At 37.8% G+C, this 22,537-nt stretch overlaps 1 protein-coding gene across 1 annotated transcript in view; it reads left to right on the plus strand.

The window, feature by feature from the left end:
• MCTP1 (multiple C2 and transmembrane domain containing 1) overlaps positions 1 to 22,537 on the plus strand; it is a 297,839-nt gene that overhangs the window by 269,735 nt on the left and 5,567 nt on the right. Inside the window, exon 18 of the mRNA XM_067315354.1 lies at positions 19,584 to 19,693. Within this exon, the coding sequence (XP_067171455.1) occupies positions 19,584 to 19,693 (110 nt within the window). The remainder of the gene's footprint in view (positions 1 to 19,583; positions 19,694 to 22,537) is intronic.

Consider the following 22,537-nt stretch of genomic DNA (forward strand, 5'->3'; position numbering starts at 1 on the left):
CAAGAGCAAATTTGGTACTAAATTTTTAAAAACATTTATTATGCAGTGTAATCATTTTCCCTCGTGTTCTTCAGGATGTATTGATTCAGAAAGAATGTGTTTAACACAATGATTTTTTTTAAGAAAAGTTCTATGCTGAATTTTGGAGTCTTAGTGCATGCATATGGAAATAGCATTTCCTGTAAATGCAGAAGTTTTTTTCCTCCAGTGAAATTTTGTCAGTATGTTTCAAAAATGGTCAGAGTATTCAAATGGCAGCTATATATAGTCCATAGCTTTTATTGGTTTGCAAGTCAATAATCTGTAAATTAGGAGAGGGACTACAGTGGCTTAGTAAAAGTTGATGTTATATAAGGCTGAAGCTGCTTTTCAAAAGAATTTAAAGAAGAATTCAATTAATAGTGCTTAAGGGAAGAAACAGCCCACCAAGCAAACAAAGGTCACTTTAAGATTGTAATACTAATCTTTTGAAGGCACTGTATTTGAGGAGTCTGGATCTTACCTCTGTAAGTAGAGACCATTAGAAACCCCTCATTCTTAAGGTTCCTTGCCTTTGAAAGAAAAATACCACAGGTTGGATTAGTACTGTGTCTTCCTCTGATGCCAGTTAGACTTAAGGGACTGTTCATTCATTGACCTTAGTCAAATCCCCCTGCCACTGCTACCCCAAAAGAAAAAAAAAACAAAAACTAAGGTATTCACTCAGGAGCTGAGCATCTCTACTCATATCTTTGATTTTTATGCTCCCTTGAGCTTTGACTATCATCTTTAACTGTCCCTTCTTCCTTCTGATCTCAGGAATTTCACATCCTTTGATTTTAATCTGCTTTTTCAGTGACTCATCTCACTTAGAAGGACAGTGGTATTGGGAGACAGCTCTAGTGAAACCCCCCAAGAACACCAAACTATATATGATATATGTTGATCCACTCCTAATTAGTGTTGTTTATCATATCTTCAGACAGCTCTTGCCTTCAACCTTCTCTGCAAATTCAATCATGCAGTGACTTCCTAGCTAACAGACTGAGGAAGGGCACCTCACGCTGTTGAAGCCTCCCCCAAAAATTCTGTGAGAAACTGTCCAATTCATAGTCCAGATGAGCAAGTCCATGCCTACCAATCTAGTCACACTCCTGCAACCCTTTCTTGAGAGAGAAATAGGGAAAGTTCAGCATATCCATATCTCCAAATTACAGTTTTGTAAAGGAGGTTTCATATATACTCAGGTGTCACCACAGGTAGGATAATCTATTGGATATTGAAGAAATATTATTTGCTAAAAGCATGTCAGAATTAAAATGCAAGGAAAGGTAAAACATTTTGTAAGATTTGACGTGGTATGTAGAATGTAGCCTGGTATTTCTTCAGATAACCAAATCAGAGTAATTCTAAAAAGTCTTCAGACTTTTGCTCTGTAATTCATGTTTTGATGCCAATGACTCAGGTCCTTGAATAGGACATTGAATTATCTACTTTTTTCCCTTGCAAATTTGGTAGGAAAAAAGCTTTAATATTGTGCTTTTAGGTTGTTAACAAATGGAAGCACATCAATTTCACAGCGAAGTTTTACAGATATTTTTTTCTTCATTCTCATTTTAATACTAAATATGAACATTTTAATGTGTGATTTCAGTTTGATTGTTAACATTCATAAGTCTATTCATGTGTCTAGAATTCAAATGGTGAAAGAAAGGTCTTTCTCTTCTCTTTTCTTTAAGCATTTCTTCTCCTGCCTATTTCCCATGCATTGGCTAGGCAGAGTTCCAAACCCCAGGAGATAGTAAGTCTGTGAATGGTGTCATTTGTCAAAAATATTAATAGTTCTAGGAAATTACAGTTTGATAAGGAGCAGCACAGTTGACTTTTATTTAAGCAAGTACAGAGGGAGTGAGTCAGAGGAAAAAGGTTGGCGAAGGGAGGAAGGAAAGAAGTTTCCCTTAGATATGTGAGGACAATCAGTGAAGAATTCCCAAGCAAATTCCCTACAGGACTCTGCATTTCTAGAGCATTTCAACTGTGTAGATATAATTTGGATAAATTCTATTTCTAAGATAATAAACACACAGCAATTTGGAATTTGTGGCCAAGTACATAGAATTCAGGACGTTAGAGATTATTTTTCCCCCCACAAAATACATTAAAATTCAGAAAACCAAAGTGATCTGTGTTAATTCACAATTCTTCTAGGTGGAAAAAATCAGAAATACCCTGTCTGTGTAGGTCCATGAGACACTGCTTGAAAATACAAGGTTAAAACAAACTTGTACTGAAAATGGAAAAGAAGAATTTGACCAGACTAGATGAGACAGTCGATTAGAACTTTCTATGGGAAGAGGTAAGGAGAGCAGAAAGGGGACAAATTAATCAGCTAAACGGCACAAAGGGAATAAAAGGGGGGTTCTACAAATTTAGCAATGGTAAAGAAAATGCCAGAGAAACAATATACCGCTACTATTTGAGGAGGGAAATAAAATTAATTATTTAAAATCAACCTAATATTGGACATCCTTTAAAAATGTTTTCAGGAACAGAAAGCTGAAAAAATAGCAGTTACAAAGGAGGCATGATACATCTCTAGAGAGTATTTTGGGGAAAAAGTGGTGCTTAGACTATTAAGGGAATTAGCTACCAATCTTACTGTTCTACTGACATTTATTTTTCAAAACTCATGGCAAAATAAGAAAGTGCTGAAAGAATTGAGAAAAATATATCATACTTCCCATTTTCAGAAATGAAGAGGAGATTGATCCTGCTAATTGTTTCCCCCCCCCTTTTGTTCTTGATAAAATAATACGGCAGACTTGAAGACAAAAATAAGTGGCCAAACAGGTAGGATTATTCCCATGTTCAGGTAGAGGAACTCACAGGACTCCATGATGAGGGTTCTATAGATTTTGATGCAAATACAGTGAGATTTTAGGGAATCCTTGGGAGTTTTGATGTCAATGAGCACTGTATATTGTGTGTACTGCCCAAAATGAAATGCACTTATTTATTTAAAAGCCTCAAAATATTTGCAGATAATAAGGTTTACCATGCCCATCGTCACTATTAGAATTCAAATCTACATGCATGCCTCCATATGAAAACACCTGATGATTATTTTTAATCAAAATGGTCCTCAAAATCAGTATTAGGTGTTGGAAACCTAAAAGATGCTTTTTCGTTCAATTTTGTTTTCCTATATTCATTACTGCACTCTGTTACAGATTGTTGCTGTACTTCCTGTCAGCTCCCCTGTAAGCCAAAGAGAGTTGGAGGAATTAGTTTTTACACTTTGAACCTGAAAAACATCCAGAAAACGTAATGCTATGCTTTAAGAAGTTATTTTAAAAAATAAAAGAGCCTGCAGTCAAGGGGATTTTACCCTACAAAAAAATGAAGTCTCCAATGGTGTTTCCTTCTTCCCCTGTAAGAGGCACCTAAGCTGTAGTTGGTGAGTCGGGGGGGCGGCTGTCTGTCTGTCCCCCCATGGACACTTGCCGCTCAAGTGCCCTGTATAGGAGAGGAGAGTTTGGGTTAAATGCCAGGCTGATTTCAGGAGGCTGTTTACAAGGGAGAGGTTTGTAATGGCTTCCAGGGAATCAAAAAGGGTGTTTTTTTCTCAAGGATGTAGCTAAACAGAAACAGAAATACCGTAAGAATTATGCTCTTGCAATATCCCGCTTTGCTTTTCCTTTGTCTACTGCTGAGCTCAGTCAAGGACGCAGAGCGCTCCAGCACGCCTCCTCCACCTTGACACCTTTAGTGTCACTCTTTCCCTTCAGAGATGGCAATACTTTGCAGACTTCATACATTTCTTCTGGGCACTATCAATATAGAGCTATATCCTAATGAAAGCATATAAGGAGAATTGTGCTTCACAGAAACATAGCCAGAACCCTCTATATGCTACATAGGTTACCTTCTATTGGTACTTTCAAATGTTTTTATACTTAGGAAATCTTTCTTTTCTGCCTTCTCCTTCCTCATCTCATGTTCAGTTCTTCCTACTTTTATGCTCTAGGAGGAAACTGGATCTGTGATTAGATGTACTAAATTATCTGTACTAAAACCTATATATAATTTGCGGTTAAGTCGTCCCTGTCGCTTTACAGATTTAGATTTCTCTTTAAACCACTTAAATTGCGGCTGAGTTTTTTTATATTTTTGTTGAAAGTAACATTTATAGTAACAATGAGGAAAATTGAATGTATGAATGAAATTAAAACATATTGCTTCCTAATAATATTCCGAATGAGTAGTTTGGATCTTTCCTTTAATAATATAAATCCTTCCTAGTTAAGATGCTTCTATTTTGCTCCATAACTTTAGATAAGATGGGGAGGGGAAAGCTCAACACAACAGCTCTGAAGCGATAATATCACTGGAATCAGCCAAGAGACTTTATGCCACATAAGTAGAAAATAAAAAAGTTAGAAAGCAATGAACATATGGAAGGGTGGGTTAAATAATAGCTTCTTGCCACAGTACAGATCTCAGCTCTTTTGGAGCTGGGCCTGCATGTAATGACACAGTACTCTGCACAGTGGTGTCCTGATATTGAAAGGGGCTTTTAGGCATTTGCAGTATACAACTAAAAGTACAACATGGCAACAACCGAGAAAGATAAACAGAGTCCCTGCGTGAAATGTTTAGTTAAAAAAAAAAAAGGCAAGAAGGTCAGCTACTGTTTCATACCAGTTTTCTGAGAAATGGCGCCCATTTTACGCTCTCGTTTAACTAGGCTTGCTTTGTTATCTCGCATGCTCAGAGATATTTATTAACTTCCTATCTAATGTTCTTCTGCTTTCTTCACCCCGCTGCTTTGATGCAGCTAACTGCTTTTCTGCCCCCTGCTCTAAGGTGGGCTCCTTTTCAGAGGCTGCTGGTGCCACCCGGCTCTGTTGTGACAGTTCCCCCTCCCTTTCCCAGAACAAACAACAAAAAGAGCCTTAATAATGATGGTTGTTGTTATTATAATTAATGTTATTGCGTATTAATATTAATGCTCGCACTAATCAAGTGCTTGATCCCTCTGCCTGCGGTGCAGAGCGATCGCGGATGAAGCCCTCGAAGGGGGCCCAGTCAGGCCATGCCAGCTGTGGTTGCCAAGGGAACTTCCTCGCATCCCCTTTGCATTAGCATAACAGGGTGTGGGGATTTCCCAGGTGCTTCCAGGTGCTGCAGACCGATGCTTTGCTCGCTACACGCTTCTATAGTCTATGCTCTGGTGTTTTTGAATAAGCCTTGTTAGTGAATTCCCTTGCTTTCTCTCCCCCGTAGCACTACATTAATATTTTCCACTGCATACATTAATATTTTCCACTGTGCAGGAATCAAAAGCACTAAAGTCAATACAAACTGAATGAAATTTCTGGGCCAAGGCAATGATTTGGCTGAGGTGATACAGTATGATGCCGTGTGGGAGCTGTAAGCTCAGGACTGCAGCTTCTCCAAAGCTTGGAGTCATTGTGAAAGTAAAGCTTGATACCTTAGGATGAGCAAGAAATTCTTACTAAATTTTGAGGCATTGCCTGGAAGGAACTGATTTTTACGCTCCTCCATCATATAAATAAATATAAATAAAATCCAAATAATCATAATCCAAAAATCATATAAATAATATCCAAAACAAAGAAAAATGCTATCATATTTTTATATGTAACATGGCGGTTCTCAGGAGAGGTGATTTTCAGTTTGAAAATGGGTGGAAGATATTCTGATCCCCTTTCCCCCAGCCCCTCAAGAATGGTGAATATTTCCTTAATTGAAAAAACAAGATAAAATTAACCATTTATTCTGCTGGGATGGGAATGGTTATCCAAAAGTAGAGTTTTTCAAGTTTTTTCCTACTAGAAGTTAGTGCCAGAGCTGGAAGGTATTTATATGAACATCTTTATTTAGCAAGTCTATTGGAAGCTCTGATTTCCCTGTATGGAGAATTTGAAAGAAGAGACTTTGTGGTTCCATGATTCTTTCTATTGATTTCTTGTTCTTTTACTGCTCCTCTGACTGATTAATTTTGACAAATATGCAAATATTTCAAGTAGTAAAGAGCAAAGCTTTTCAGCTCATGTATGTGTTGCATATGCTTAACTTTCATAATAACTTATTCTCTCTGTTCTGATTGGAGACTCTTTTTTGTTTTACTTCCATGACAGATTTTAACTGTGTCATATTTTTATCTCAAATGAAGGGTTGTTGTTATACCCACTCTTCTGCTATTTCACAGGAAATGTCCATATATGTGCTTAATACAGCTATTAATTTTATTAAGCTGTTCATATTAATGCTATTTGGGCAGTGAGTTCCACAAATGAGTTTCTCATTGTATGAAAGAAAGAATTTACTTTTATCAGTTTTACCTCTACTGCCTTTTCAAGTTCATGCAATGTTTCACACTACTGCCATATGAGAATAATTAGGAGGCCAAATTTACTTTCTCTAAACCATTCATTATTTTGTATATCTTGATTACGTTCATTCATCTTCTGTGTAAATTAAAATGTCCCAGTACTTTCTGTTGTTCGTTGTCTTATTTTTCCTCCACGATTTTCATAATTTCAATGGCTTGCATCTGCATTTTTTGTGGATCTGCTTTTTTACCTTTATTTTTTAACTTGAATGCAGTATTTCAGCTGAAGATGTCTCATTAGGTTATAATGGCATTAAGTAAAATTAATCTATTAGTGGTAGTCGTTCATCTAACCTTGTTATAGTCTTCAGAAATTTGTCATCACCTCCTTAAGTATTTCTGTCACGTATAAATTTTGTCATTTCAGCCTTCCTTCTTTTTGATGTGGATTAATAAATATATTAAATAACATCAGTTCTAGTACCAAATTTTCTGATAGCTCACTATTAATCTTTTGAAATATATGTGCTGTTTTACTTCTTTCTGCTGGCTTAGGAGTTATTTTAATACCCTTTTTCTTTTAGCGACTTCATAAAAGATTTCTTTAAGAACAATGTAAATTATCACTTGCTTTTACAATATTGATTGAACTGTTTTTATATTCTAAAAAGTTTCAATAAATTTAATCATAAATACTTGAAATTTCTAGATAACCCCACGTATGGGACTAGGAACATTTAAAAACAAGCTATACGAGGGCCTTGGATTTAAGCCTTACTTCTGATTTTTTGCATGTGTATTCATTGTGGAAGAGCTTGGGGAGGTTCCCATACGGGTTGTGACAGAGGATCTGCTTCAAATCAGAGTGTTGTTAGTAAAAGACGTTACAGAACAAATCAACAAAATGAACAATAACAAATTCTCAGGGCCGGATGGCGTTTGCCCAGAAGCTCTAACGGAGCTTGCAGTGAAATAGCTGAACTACTGACTGTGGGGCGGAGGCTTAATGCTTGTGTATGTTCAAAATGAGACTCGACAGACTCATGAAAGAAAAATCCATTGAGGGTTGTTGCAAATAAGGAAGTACCCTTTTGCTCTGGATACTTTTGAACCACAGTTTTCTGAAGGCTTGAAAGATGCTCTGGGAAATCTCAGTACGTGTTTGACCTCTGCTTGCACTTTTCTTTCAGTCTCTGCTGTTGACCCCTCTCTCTATTTCAGGAGTATGGGCATTTCTGCATCTGATGCCCTGCACAAGTAGTCCTTGCATGCATTTAATAGCTAACAACTTTAGCAGAAGTCTGGGTATTTCTAAATATCTGTATTATGCATTCTGGCCCTTCATAAATTTTTAACCCATGCAGTTGTTTTCTGCAGTTTATAGCTAACTGATATGCCACAAAGCCTAAATATCTCAGTGTTTGTGTGTTTAATCTCAAACTGTCAGGCTAAAATAGCGTAGGTCTTTTTCTAGAGGAACAGCACCTGCTCTCTTCCTTGTTTTCTTTGGAGAAAGGTTGAATACAATATATCCTCCCGACCGGTTGTTTCAGTGATGATAAAAATTTCACAAACCTTCTTCCTGTTTACTTAGTATTGCTATGCCCTAGATATGACAATGTGTGCAGATCCAGGAGAGATAATGAAATCTATAGAAAGCATGCACACAGAGGAGAAAAAAGACATTGTATGATGGCAGCTTTATTCCCTGCTATTCTTGGACTGCAAATGGGTAGCGAGTTTGCAGCCAAGGCTGAAAAGCATTTAAACTTTATTTACTAGACAATAAATAATAAAAAAGTTGTTTGCTGAAAGTTGAAGATGAGAGCTGTCATTGAATTCTTGCATTCTGGCTGGTGGTGGTTTCTTTTGTGAGTGTCATCAAAACGAGCAAAGAGTTTTGGAAGAAACAAGGGGTTTTTTTAAATATGGAGAACTAATTTGTCTTGTCTACTGAAAAAGCCTATAAAATAGGTTATTCTAAATGGATCACAGCTTGTTAGAGATCATGCACTATGTAACACCATCAATTAGATGGCAGTGGCAGAACTGGAGAAACAGGAGGCAGCACAGCACTCAGGCATACACGAACAGCTGGCTCCCATAAACCTTTGAAGCTGATGTCATCCTACATGGATCTCTGGCATTTGTGAAGGCTTTTGTGAAATTGTCAGGAAAGGATCAGGGATTTAGGAAGGGAAAGATGCTCCATCTTTGTCTGTATGATATCCTGTTTTCTATCCTGAAGATAACCCTACGTTCAAAAGGGTCCACTTCCAACAGTGCATTGTGCTTTGAACGCCAACTCTTTCTTCCTCCTTTCAAGTGCCAAATGCTGTTGATTGCTCTTTTTGCCCGTTAGTACAGTCATGTCTCATCCATTCCTTTTCCTAATGCCCAAGATCCACTCTGAAGTGTTAAGCTACAATGATTTGTTAGTTTGCTGTCAAGCTCTTCAGTCCCTGCAGGTTTCCTAGCCTCCTCCTCCAGCATTTGCGTATCTGTGGGTCTTGGTGCTTCTAAGTTTTCAGATGACAGTGTGCAAGTTAGGAGATGGTGAGAGAAAAGTAGAGTGGGGAAATGCATATGACATGATGACTGGATAAAGTTGTTTGTTTATTTGTTTCGTTAGGCAGATAAATTCCATGAAACACCTATTCTTCATCTTCTGTAAATTAGATAGCTGGCTTTTTTCTTCTTTGCTTGCAGGATTTAATATAAATAGTATCATCTCTGATCCAGTATATTTTCTATGTCATGAGCAGTCAATGGTCAAGTTAATATTGCCTAAAGAATGGTTTAAAAAAAAAATTGTGTTTCCTGCCATTTATTTTTTCAGTTATTATTCCAACATCACATTAATCATGTGGATTTTGTATTTAATTTTAACAGTAGTTTGCTTGCTTGTTTCCTTCTAAAGTATCCCCATTCATTATCATTTCAACTGAGTGAGTTTCATTTCTCAAAAGTAAATTGACTTAAGTTGACTGAAGATAAGCTAGTAGCTTTTTCTACAACGTCTTTTATTGTAAAGTAACAGGTATATACATACAGTATACAGCTTTCACTTTAGCTGCTAACATTGTTTTTCAGAAACAACAAATAGATGTTCATGTAAATATTTGCCTTTGAGCAACTCTTTCTTTCTTGTATTGTAGCCTGTAGTACAAATCCTGAACACCTCTTACAGAGTTTTCAGTCAAAGTATATTTTACTATGGTCCAGCATAAATATGTGCTTTTTTCCTTCTGAGACATTAACATGCTGGAGCGTATTTAAAATGAATGTAGAACAGACTATTGTAATGGTTAGACATCAAGATAACATTGTTACAAATTGCCCTACATTGTGATTTTGCATATTCATGGACCCAGAGCATCTTTGCTAGGTGGCCTAAATTTTGATCTAGTCCAAAATTCAGAACTTCCTAATAAATAAGGAGGGACTTCTTTTTCCTTAACATTTTGATGAAATAAACAGATACAGAGAAAATTAGCAGTGGAGCCTTTTCAAGCTTTTCTCTGGATTCTTTTTCTCAAGAGACCATAGATGGAGTTCTTGGTTCGTGTGTCGCTCCTTGCCCACTGTACCCCAAGAATATTTGTGGCGACATCTTCCAGGTGCTGCTTTTTTTCTTCCTTTATGTATTGTTTTGCCTCAAATGCCAAATTGTTTTTGTAAGAATGTTATTTTCAAAACGTCCAGCTTGAACTTTTATCCAGGGGCATTATAGAAAAAAGCAATATGTTTGAAAGGCTTTCTTCAATACATTAATATTAGATAGATTGTATATATCCACATTATCTTTGGAACATTACTTAATCTTTCTTGCTCTAAAAACGATAGGATTTCTTGTGAGCTGACATGATCGTAGCATTATGCTTTTTGCTTTTGAGCATTTGTGGGTCTCTTTTCCATCATCTCATGCATTACTTTGGGATTCAGTCCCAAACTGTTTCCAGGATGGTTTTCTTTAAACACAAGACTCTCATGAATAAAGTCATCCAGATCTCTCATATTACTATTTTCATCTTGCTTGCTATAGATATGCACTTTGAATGAAAGGTTTCAGATAACCTACACTTGTTAGCTTAGCTAAGAATTAGGTCTAGTTTTTTTTTTTTTTTTCCTCCAGATCAAATACTGTAAGCAGGGAATTTTGTTTAATCATTGAGTACTTGAAAGCAATTTAGTATTTCACATTTTAGGACTAGATATTTAACTGGTATAAATCATCTGGGTTTTCTTGACCTCAGGATAGCATACATCAGCTGAGAATCTGGCCTGTTGTTTTCAAGTCTCTGAACAGTTGCTCTTTACAAATAATGTCCCCAAGAAAACAGTTTCTTTTGCCTTTTTTTTCATAACAATTTGTCATTGCATTAAATCACTGGAATCCAAAGTGGCCAAAAATGTTTGGTTGATTGTCCCAAAAGAGCATTGTTTGGGCAGCAAATACCAATTGTAAAGGCATGTCTAGGTTCCTCTGCTCAGCAGTCTCTCTGACGAGGCCCAAGTAATTTGATATTAAAACTGTGTATGTGTGTTTGGGTATGGGAATTTCAGGGGAAGAAATCTCTTTCAATTTTTTTGAACCAAAAATGTCAGCAGTCCAACACACAACCATATGAATTTTGAAATACAAAATTGTTTGTGTGCATTTGCTCTAACCATACTATTAATAACAGTGAGCATAAGAGAGAAACATCAGAGCAATAGCATCGATTAAAAAGGAGCTGGAATTTTTAGCCTGCTTAACCAAAGGAGGGAAGGAGCAAACTCATCTCAGCAATATTTACTAATATGCAGTTTCAGTGTCTAACGCAAGGTAGTGGTGGAAGACAATCTTCCTCTTCTTGAGAAGAATGGAGGAAGACTGACACTGTTAGAGAATGGTTCATAACAATTGTAAGACGGAAATCTAAGGCTGGATTGCTGAATCGTATTTTAGATCAATATTTGTCTCCCTTTTCTTTGCTGTGCTTCAGCTATCTATTATGGTGACATCTTTTAGGTTACCCTCTCTTAGTCCTGCACTGGAGATGCAGATCTTTTGGCAGCAGAAGCACTTATAGCAGATATCTCTTAAGCTTGCCAGGTTTAGCCAGTAACTTAGTGTAGAATCATTATCTCTGTTTGTTTAGGTGAATGACTTATATAAGAATTATAAGATCATAATATCCTGTCAACACAGGATTGGGAAACTTCCAGAGACAGTAAAGTAAATCTAAAAGCATACTTTGGCTCTGAGATAATGTCCTAAGTCTGTACAGAGGTGATCTTGAATAGTTAGCTTTTATCGTCTGCCCAAGAGCATGGTTGTCATCATAATGTTTTCAAAGAGAAAATGAAAATTATGTTCTAGGGGCTACACTAAAACATCAAATTAACTTTTACATCTGCTACATTCAAGCCAATGTATTTTGGTACTGCAACTGAAATTGTAAATGAGTGTAACTCCAGCAGAACGCCATAATCTTCCTTTTACACAGATCAGTGACAGCTGTATAGACATTTATTGCAAGATAGTTTTTGAGGTTATTTTAAACATTCAAAATAGAGTAATTTATTATCTTGATGAGGGTCTCATGTTGGTAAAGAGTAAACAATAAAAAAATGCGTGGGTTGGATTTAGATAAGCGTCTCAAAGTTCAGATGTTTCATTAACCACAATCCTTCAGCATTCCCTTTCTGGCTTCTCCAGCTTTTTCCCTTTTCCCCATACCTGAACTGAAAATCTTTACCGTAGCCTCTATGACTTGTTTTCACCCTACATTCTTTCCAGGCTCTTGCACAGCAAGGCTATTCTTAGAGAAAATAACTCATTTTCCAAAAGAACTAGCAAGCATTCTTCTTGCCTTTTTTTTTTTTCATTATTTGAGCTTTGAGATTTTACTTTTAAATTTGTCTTCCCTCACATTAAGATCACAATAGACCAGAATTTGAAGAGTTGCATTAATGAACACACAAATTAATGAATGTTAATTGCAGTTTTGCACTCACCACGGTTAGAGACCAGTTATGGTCAATGTCTTGTCAGCTATTCATGAGCAAAGTCTGCCAGAACCACTGGAATTTACAAAGACAACTATAGAAACACAGTCCAAGTTTGTTAGTTAGTCGAACTTCAGGACTGTGTTCTGACTGCATTAGCTATCCCTAACAACCACGGGGCGATACATCAAGATTTCTTCTTTAGCTCTTGTCAGGTGACATTGACATGATTGAATGCAAGAGAAATATAACTGCGGAGGTCACAGAAGATCACTGTCAAGCTGGAAAGGAAAATGTATCTGGTAGATTTTCATCATCCCAGTGCTTAACCCCACAATGTCTTGCATAAGTACTTAAGATGCCTTCCAAAATAATGCCAAGAAAGGGATACCACCATTTGGCGTTGTTGTTTTTTTGCCCCTTAAAGTAGTGCCATGAACAGACAAGTTTCCATCCTTTTTAGTAATATATTTGCTTAGAGTATTTATGAAATTAACACCTCATAAATGTTTAGCATTAGTCAAAATGTACCATGCAATGAAAATTTACGTTTTTGTTGTCATCATGTGACCTGTTCCTGCCTTCTCCCCCCCACCCCTCCCGGCTAGATGGCTTTGCGGTGGAATGTCATGTTACTCTATTAACTGGCACTATTGCATTCATGGTTTTTTTTATTGTATCTGGACTGTTATCTTTACTGTATTAAAATGTGCAGTGAAAGCAAGATCAGGAAGAGACAGATTTAAATAGCATTGGATAGTACTATGGAACTTAGCAGGGAGAAAGAGAAAATAAAAAGCACTGGCAAAAAATCCTCACTTAAAGAATTGCCATTAAAGTGTTCTTTTTTTGCCCCATACAGTTTATAATACCTAGAACTATAACTGGGGTTTTTTACTTTTTTTTTTTTTTTGAATTTATATTTACATTCTAGCACTGCAGCAGTGCATTACACACAAAAATTCTAATTCATTATATAGGTAGTCATGCCAAAAAGTCACAGAAGGTTCAAAATGATTTTTATCAACTCTCAGTGTATGTTTGAGGCAGAACAGACTGTTGTAATATTCATGCTCACAGGCATGGTGTCTTCATAAACAGTGAATCTTCGATGTTTTCGTCCGCATGTTTATACGGTTTCTATTGTGCCTACTTTCTGCTGTTTTAAATATTGAATGTTCACTAGGCAATAACATTTTATTGCTGCTTTCTTTAATAATCATGACCACAAATATCATTTTCTCTCTACAGCACTGCTCTTGTAATAATTATGTGATGTTCTCCATATTTTAGAAATTCTCAGCCTGATACCCATTTGAGCATGGCCAACTGTTTTTAGAGCTAGTCTACATGCACTGCTCTCTGTGGTAAAATGTACGTGTAAAGACCCATGTTAGCAGGTAGACTTCAGGGATGAAATACTTAGCATTTGTAAACACAACTGATAGCCTTTTAAAAAGGCAGTCATTGAAGGGGCTGTACCAGGTAGTATATGCAGAAGTAATGTCCACGGTTTGCAGACTCTATTCTGATTATCTAATGTAACCCTAGCATTTTATGTCCAATGTCAAACCACGCCAGTCTGCTTTGATCATTCATTTTCAGGATCGTGCAGGTACTATCCAGGCCTTTTTCTTGTTCATGCTCATGGGAGAACACATTCTGGTACCTGTGTCTCTGGCGTGTAGTCAGTCGCTGTTTAAAATGACTACTAGTCTAGGACCCAAAGAGTTACTAGCTGGCTTACTTGAAGGGTGGGCTGTATGAATCATTATACTCCCTTTGAAAGCTTTTCACTATCTCCGCAAGAGTCTTCCCATACTAAGGAGTGACAAGAGTGAACTGTTACAGTACTCCGCAAGTGGCAACCTTCAAGAAGGAAGAGCAGTTAAAACAACCTAACCCTCTTGGTTCACTACAGATGTAACAGAGGAGGCCAGTTTGAGGTCACTCCATATACCTCTCCTGGTCCTGTAGACAAATCAATGAACCTCATGATCATGTTTCCCAAGTCAGCTTTAATATAATATCGTCATCATGGTTGTCTGACCCCTTTCCATCTCCCAGAGAAAATGGTAAGGTAATGAGTTACCTGTGTATCCATCACCAGGTCTGAAGGCCTTTTGATGGAGGTTCGGAAGGACTGGAGGAGATGAAATGCCTCCAGAGCTGGTGTACTATTGGCTTACTGTTTTACTCTTGGTGACCTTCCCAGAAATCAGAGGTTAAAGTCTAGGAGGTAATTGGTGAGGCCATTAATCCCCAGTGACAGGTTTTTGAGCAGTGGCCAGACCACAGGATGGTATTTAACAGGAGCTGGCTGCTTGCCCTCCCGGCGAGATGTTAACGATTCCTGCCAGTAAAGGGCTGATGCGTTTCCTCCCAATGCTTCTGGGTCTGTTTCACCAGTCTCTGAGCAGAGGTCTCCCAAGGCGTGTGACTGTGAGCGTGGCTGAGGGAGGCAGCGCCTGCCCCTTTCTGTAAGGGTGGCTCGGCTCCGCTTCCGAGCCTGCCCCAGCCGGCCAGCCCTCTCGCTTTCCGCTCTGAAGAGGGATTCAGAAACTCCCCGCACAAGGAAACAGTAGGCTCCAGAGCTAGCGTGAATTCATAATAAAAGGGCTGCTCTGTAGGGTCTGGAGGGTCCTACTTTAATACATTAGTTGAAATAATCTGCTACGGTTTCCTCATCAAAGTATTCTTCTCTTCAACTGATAGAGATTTATGGGTTTGTTACAGAAGGTCAAAAGAGCGATTCCTCACTGATAGCTGAGGGCCTGTTTTTATGTAGCCGCAGGTAGTCCAGTGTGACACAAGGAACGAATAGCACATACATCTTCATTGTGGCCAAGTGACAGGGCCATAACAATTTCTTACCGCATACCTGGTGAATATTCCTGTGCTCTGCCAGTGACAGCTAAGTGTCCCTTCTTTCTCTGTGCCTATCACAAGTTAGTCGGGCTTTGTCTCAGTCACTTCTATTTGTACAGAAGTGCTCTATCATACTTGCTCAGGAGATAAAGGATATTTTTGGAAGATCCATCTGGAGTCTCTATCTTTCCCAGACAGCATCTTCTAAAACTCAAAAATTACTTCTATTCTTGGCAAAACTCTTCTTTGATTTTTGTTTTTATGATGTGTGCCTTTATCTTCAACTTACCAGTTATTAATAGGACAGTTATCTACCATGAGCTATTCAGAGCTTTATTTTCTGTACTAAAAAAAGTCACCTTTCACTTAAAGTTCTTTCTTTTCACTGGTCTAATTCCAATAACTTTAGCAAAGTTTACTTTTGAATCTGCCTTATTTATTTCTTTTGCTTTCCCCTTTCCCTATTTTATCATGCTATCACAAGCATAGCTCACTGAATAAAGAGACAATATGGGTTATATTCTGGTTTTCCTTTGAACTAGATCCACTCAGTCTAAGGGCAAGTCATTTATTTTATTTTGCCTTGGTTTCCCCAAATGTAAAATATAATTATGGCTGAAAATCAGTATACAACAGTTAAGTATTATTATTGGCCAAGCAGTATATCAAACTGTAGTCTACAATTTACTAAGAAGTAGAAGGAGGAGACAATCTCAGTCTTTACTTTGGGTTCATTCTCTCTTGCAAGTCAGACTATCAACATCAATTTGACCTTGCTTTCGCAGTTTATGCTTAAAGTCATCCCCTAGCAAACATCCTGCTTTTCAGATACCTTAAGCCTCCTGCAAACAAACAAATCATGGAAATTAAATAGTAATAAAACTGTTGTTAGCTTTGTATAATGAATTTTATCTAGTATTTAAATGGCAATTATTTCCAGAAACTTGGCAATTGTAGCTGTGCAAATGATGAAATTGATTCCAGTCACAGCCCATCTTTCTTTGGAAAGGAAATACCAGTAGTGTTTGAAAAATGGATTATTAAGAACCTTGCTTCACTCAAGGTGGCTCATATGTTGTATTTGCTAACGCAGCATCTTGCTGGAAGAAAATAAGTGCAGCTTTTCCCTAGCCCAGATTATTTTCCCCACAAATCTTTGGAGCAGGAAATAAAAAACAGCTAATGGCTTGTGGGGCATGTGGAATTAGTTTAAGCAAAGCCGAACCCTGATCCTTCTGACCGCCTCCTCTTTCCTGTGCTGTTTTGTCTATGCCTTCTAGAATATGTCAACAAATTTCTTTAAGCTCAGAAGGTGCAGGGGGGGCTGGAAATAATGATTCTTTCTCTGTCTATTTTTCTCTTTTTTCCCCTCTCTCCCCCTTTTTTTTTTTTTTTTTTTGAAGAGAATGATTTAAAACATGTATTTTCAAAAAAAGGTACAAGTTTGTCTTGTAAAATATTTGTAAAGAAAAATAGCTTCAGGACCTCTTAAAGTAATCCCTGTTGAGTTCTGGAGATGTCACAAAGGGTACTGTTTTTGTTACATTGATATAATTCTTTTCTCACACAATTTAATTATACATCAAGATAGTTTTACAGGGACGACAAATCTATGAATCTAAACTGAAGAGACGAAAATTGCATGTACTACAAAAGCAGAAAAATATCTGTGATTTCTGTATGGCTTACAGTTGCTCACTACTAATGTATTAAAAAACAGATTATTTTCATGTTTGCCCAGTGCTGGAAGTATGTGTTTTACATGAGTGGATAGAGCCCCTCTCTTTCCTGATGATTTTGTAGTAGTATGAATAGTTAAACATAAATGAAACACACTGGATGTATACGGTACCACCTAAGAAGTTGTATACTGTAGGATGATAATGCTATTATTGCCAAAGCTTCAAGAATGAAATAAATATTAAGAAATAACTTTAAAAGTGACTCAGTGATGCTATACAACATTGGATATAGTTGGTTTCAGTGGCTGGGGTTGCGGTCTTCAAAAACAAAAACATTTTTTGGAGATATAAATAATTATTAATCTTAGCTGAGAACATAAGATCTTTTATGTTCCCTGAGAAACTGTGAATATTTTGCTATCCCTGAAGTGCTTGGTTTTTAAAATTACACCAAGTTACTGGAAGCAGTTTCTCTCTCCCTCTCTCTCTCTCTCTCTCTCTCTGTGTGTGTCTTTCCTCTGTCAATTGTTTATTTATAGCCAATCTGTCTTTTCTAGCAGCTAAATGCTTTTAACATCTTCAGAAGAAATCTTGACAATATAGTTGCAGAACCAGTTGCAGAATACTTTTGGATGATTAAATGATATTTTCCTTACCCAAGCTGGTTTATAAAGAAAGCAAAAATGATAATAAAATACATGAACCAATATTCTGTCTGCTAATAAAGTATTGAACATCAGGACAAAAAAAGAGGAATGAAGTGCAACATAAGCCAATTTCTTAGGTGTGGGCTTTTGGGGTCAATTACGGAGATTATTGCAGTATGTGGTTTGCAATAGCAAAACATTAAACTTTTTTTTTTTTTATCAAATATTTTGCTGCTCTTTGCTAATCTTGGATTATTTTTCTTTCTGTTTCTAATTTTGAGAAAACACCAACCAAATTCAAACTAGGCAGGATAACATGGCACCAATCCATTAGAAATGTTGAGTATAAACTTCTGACTTGCATGTAATCTGAGAAAAACTGAGAGAAATTGTCTTTTTTTTCTGTGTTGATGCCTGATTTTAAACCCGCCGAACACAGCATTTCTTTGAGAGCGCTGTTGGCTATGTGTGGATTTGATGCTACAGACTGATTGGGTTAGGAGACGAATAGAAAGCTTTGGGGAAAAGGGAAAACACTGCCAGAGTGGGACAGGGCCCAGCAGAGGCGTGGTCTGTGCAGTGCCTGCATGTCCCTGGCGAGTATGGTCTTGGTTTCCTCTGTTCCTCTGATGGACACTTCTTCCAGGAGGCCAACTCAGCTGGAGCTGGCAAAAAGGAGGAGAAAATTTACTTGTAGTAAATCTATCAAAGACCCCTGTAAAGGTCTAAATGAGGGTGATTCCTACTTTTCAAGGCCAACTGGTCACTCGATTTCTGAAAAACACTTTTTTAAATTGAACAAAGCATCCTGATATTTAACAGAAATGAAATTATGGTTAGACTTTTGCATTACCATAAATTGATGGCTTTGTGAATAAAAGTCCAATAGCATGCAGAAACCTGGATAAATAAGGAGATAATGAAACGCCCTCATACAATGCCACCTTTCCTGCATCTTTCAATTTTTCTGTGGCTGGCATTTATAAGCTTCGAGAACCGCAGACTGTACTAAGCATATTGTAACGAAGTTGGAGTTGCATCTCACATATATTTCATGCATGCTGCCACTTGAATATTAACGAGAAAAAAAAAAAGCACGAGAGTGCGTGTTCATTGGCCAAGTCGAATGGTGGAATAGAATGATTATAGAGGACAGGGGTACGTCTGACAACTTAAACATATTTAGCAGCTTGTCTGCAGCTGAGTGATGCACTCAGGTTTGTCTGGGGCGAGTGCCACCTGCTGTGCTGTGGGTGTACAAGGGGTGGCCTAATGCTGCGCTACTAACGGGTGATAGAATAACAGAGGCACGTGGGGCGCGCTAACAGACTGGCGGTGCTGCTGTGTGCGTAATGGATACCCTAAACAATGTATAAAATAGTGGCGTGAGTACAATATGAACAGCTAAATACGAATCTATCTTTTCTAAGCTAAATGGCATACCTCTGATAATCCAGGCTGAGCAGAAGAGCAGCACACCTTCGTATCATGCTGAGATGAGTGCATTTGGCATTTCCTGTTTCATCCTAACCTTTGGGCCCAACGGAGGCTGGCAGAGTAGGGGAGGCGGAAATCTCAAATAGAGGTGTAGCAAGCAAAGGGAATCTTGCCCATAGGAGCTGAAGTGTTTCTGGTTTCTTACCCTCAGTGCTTCTAGAGGTGCATTTATCTTCTTGGTGCCTACCTCAGCTCAAGAAAGGGCATTCTGAAAAATGGCTGCTCTTGTATCTTTTGACTCATCCCTTGAAAGTGTGCACAACATACGCAGTTGGCACCTTCAACATGATTATAAACCAGAGCTGAATTATGGAAATGCGTATTTAGAAACTAATGTAATGACAAATAAAATTGTGTGGTGCTAAATATATATGCTAAGCTATATTTATTTTCAATATGCACTGTGTAAAGGACAAGAAAATAATATCTGAATGCCAGTTTTTATTAATGACTTTTAGATATACCTATAATGTGCAATTTTGAAACTTAACTGATAGATACATAGCATATTTGCTATGATCAGAAATTTTTTTACCCAATTACTATTTTTTTCTTTAGGACAGTGAGAAAAAAGGATTTATGAATAAACTTTATGCCATCCAGGAGGTGTGCGTCAGTGTCCAGAATGTCCTTGATGAAGTGGCTTCCTTTGGAGAAAGGATAAAGAAGTAAGTGCTGACACACTGGTGCTGGTTAGCTCTCTGATACTGTTCATATTTTTTCCAAGCTGAGGTGCAAAGTGTTAGATGACTCTTTTTTTTTTTTTTTTTTTTTTGGCAAGGGACTCCAATTTTGGATGATTCACTGCTAAAGCTCATCATTATTTACTTTGCTTTATGCAGACACTGAGTTTTGTGAAAATCCTGTCATATTAATTTTGGAATTTAGAAATAGAGTAATCGGGGGGGAAAAAAGTCAGAACTGAGGCTTTGAAGTAAAAAAGTTGACAATCCTGTGAGGCATAGCAGTAATTATTTAAAAGTAATAATAAAAAATGCAAAGTTTTGGTAAAGGAAATAAGCAGAGTTGCATAGGGGTTTCAGATTTTAAGGATATATGTACATTCTGTTGCCAGAAATGCTTTATTCATGTAAGTTAACATAACTTTTCCTCATAGATTATATATAATATATAATGCCTAATACATGGTATATATGAATTACCAAAAAAGTTTAAACCTTAAACAAGAGAGGTTATGAGCTTTACAGTATATATGAGGAAGCATCTATGAGACCTAGGACAGGAAGTTTGGTGTATTTTTGGCATGGTCAGTGAACAATAATTTAAAGTTTATTATTTGAGATCAGAAGGGTTCCAGAAAGACACTCTCAGCTGAGAAACAGGGCCAGAATTTGCTTGGCTTTCTGCCAACCGAAAGCCGAGTGCAAAACCTCTCAAGATGAGAAGTTGGGAGCAGTGAATTTGCAACCTCCTTTCCTCTGCGGCGGAAAGGGAAGGCAAAAAGGTGACCTGGGAGCCATCCTGAGTTAGAATGGCTTCACAAGAGTCTTTGCTATAAAGTTTCTTTTGAGGCACTTGAAGGAAAGTTAAAGCAGTGTGTTCCCGCTTGTTTCAACTATTATCTATAAACATAAGGCAACTGTCTTTTCCACCGCTCGGTGCTATGTATGGTGAACTGCTATTCCATATTTATGGGTTTGTAGGCCGTGCTAAAGGTATGGCCCCAAAATAAATATTTACTGTTGGTAGTGAATTTTAAGAAATTTATACATTGGCTAGAGGTCAACCTACAGGAAATATCAGGATAATCTCTCAACCTATTTTGCCTTTTTTGTTTGTTTTTTGTTTTTTAATCTGTCAGCAATGAAAAGCACATCAGAATCAGGATAAAGAGAAGGTTGCCATTTATGCATTTAAGGACAAAGGCCCTAATAGGAAAACCTGGGAAAATGTTCCCATGGGGACACTTCCAAACAGGCCTTATTCACAGCAGCAGAGGCAGGCATAAGCACACTATAGTGCGTGAGTTTTCAAAACAAGCAAGACGAGCCTCTCTGTGAACCAACTCTTTTATCAACAGGCTGTTCATGGAAGTCTTCTTGATGATTAAGTTCCTTTAATTGTGCCTTTTGAAAGTAGAGTTTATTCTATTATATACAAGAGAAGAGTGATACAATTTTCTAAACAAAGTGAGATTGAATCTTCCTATAAATCTCTGTAATTTGTTCCTAAAACTATAATGGGAAACCTGTACTGAATGCTGTGCTAACACAGCGCAGAAGGAGGTTTGCTAAGTGAGGAGCCAGTGTTCCCACACATGGCGTGTCTGTGATCCATTGCACAAAGCCGAGTCACAGGAACATGAGCAGACCCTCAACCTTCTGTTCAGCCCAAATGCACACAGAAGAAGGGAAAAGAGCAGGTGTCCCCTGAGGAGAAAGGGAGTGATCCTACACCAAGTGACACTAACATAATGTTCACTCTGGAGGCATGTCAAAATTACCAGGGAGAAAAAAAGACAAATAAATACAGGAAGCCAGAGCTCATTATGAAAAATATGGCCAGCAATTCAGATAATTGCAATTATTCAGCCAGAGAAGCCAAAATAATTTAACCAATGTGATTGGGTATGTAGCTAATGATAATACCTTAAGAGGTATCATCAGGCTATTCAGAGCCAAACCCACATTTTCCTTTTGGATAAATGTCATGCAACACCTTTGGCATGGTAGTGCCTTTATGGAATAATCCCATTTAACCAAGATCCTTTAACCAGAGTTCCCATGGGATATACATAAATTGGCCATCTGACCTTTTTGTCTTCCCTGCATGCAGAGGTTTGGGGAACCACAGTGTAGCTGCTTCAAGACTCATTAGCTTGCGCTTCCTCTTTGCCCATACCTCAACCTTTGCAAAATGAGGTGATCAGCAGATTTTTATAACACTGTAGAATTTGGGACCCTTATTAACAACATTTTAATCTGGGACCTTGCTGGAAAGCCAATGCCTTGAAACTCTGATGGGATCCCAGAAGTTCTCTTTTCCTTTATCCATGAAGACATAATCTTTATTTATTTTAATTTCATCTAGAATGATGCAGTTTTTCTTCCCTTTATCTGTAATGTACTTGATGTTATGCCACTCCCTCCTTTTGTCCTTTCCCTCCTTTTTCTTCTTCTTTCTTCTGCCACCCAAAGTGTGGGTTGTTTTTTAATTTTGTCCTCCAACATTTTCCCCTCTCTTCAGGAGTGATTGATCTGTCCCCTTCTTTTCCCTAACTCCCTTCTTGTCAGGATGAGTTTCCAGGTTTGGATACACACACACAGTTGCCTTTTGCTGCTTGTACCCCCTGTGATAAGCACCCCTTTCTTGCTGGGGAGTGCAAAACCAAAAGGAAGGTCTCTGTTCAGCCTTTAGCTGCTTGCTCTGTGCTGCAGGTAGAGCAGGGAGGATATCAAGCAGAAACCCTTAGAAGGGCTGTTCTAACCACAACATCCTACCTGTACCTGGCTGGGGGGAAAATGGATTGAAGATGGAGACCTGGGTTGCCC

This window comes from Apteryx mantelli, chromosome Z (genome assembly GCF_036417845.1).
Source record: "Apteryx mantelli isolate bAptMan1 chromosome Z, bAptMan1.hap1, whole genome shotgun sequence".
NCBI classification, from domain to species: domain Eukaryota; kingdom Metazoa; phylum Chordata; class Aves; order Apterygiformes; family Apterygidae; genus Apteryx; species Apteryx mantelli.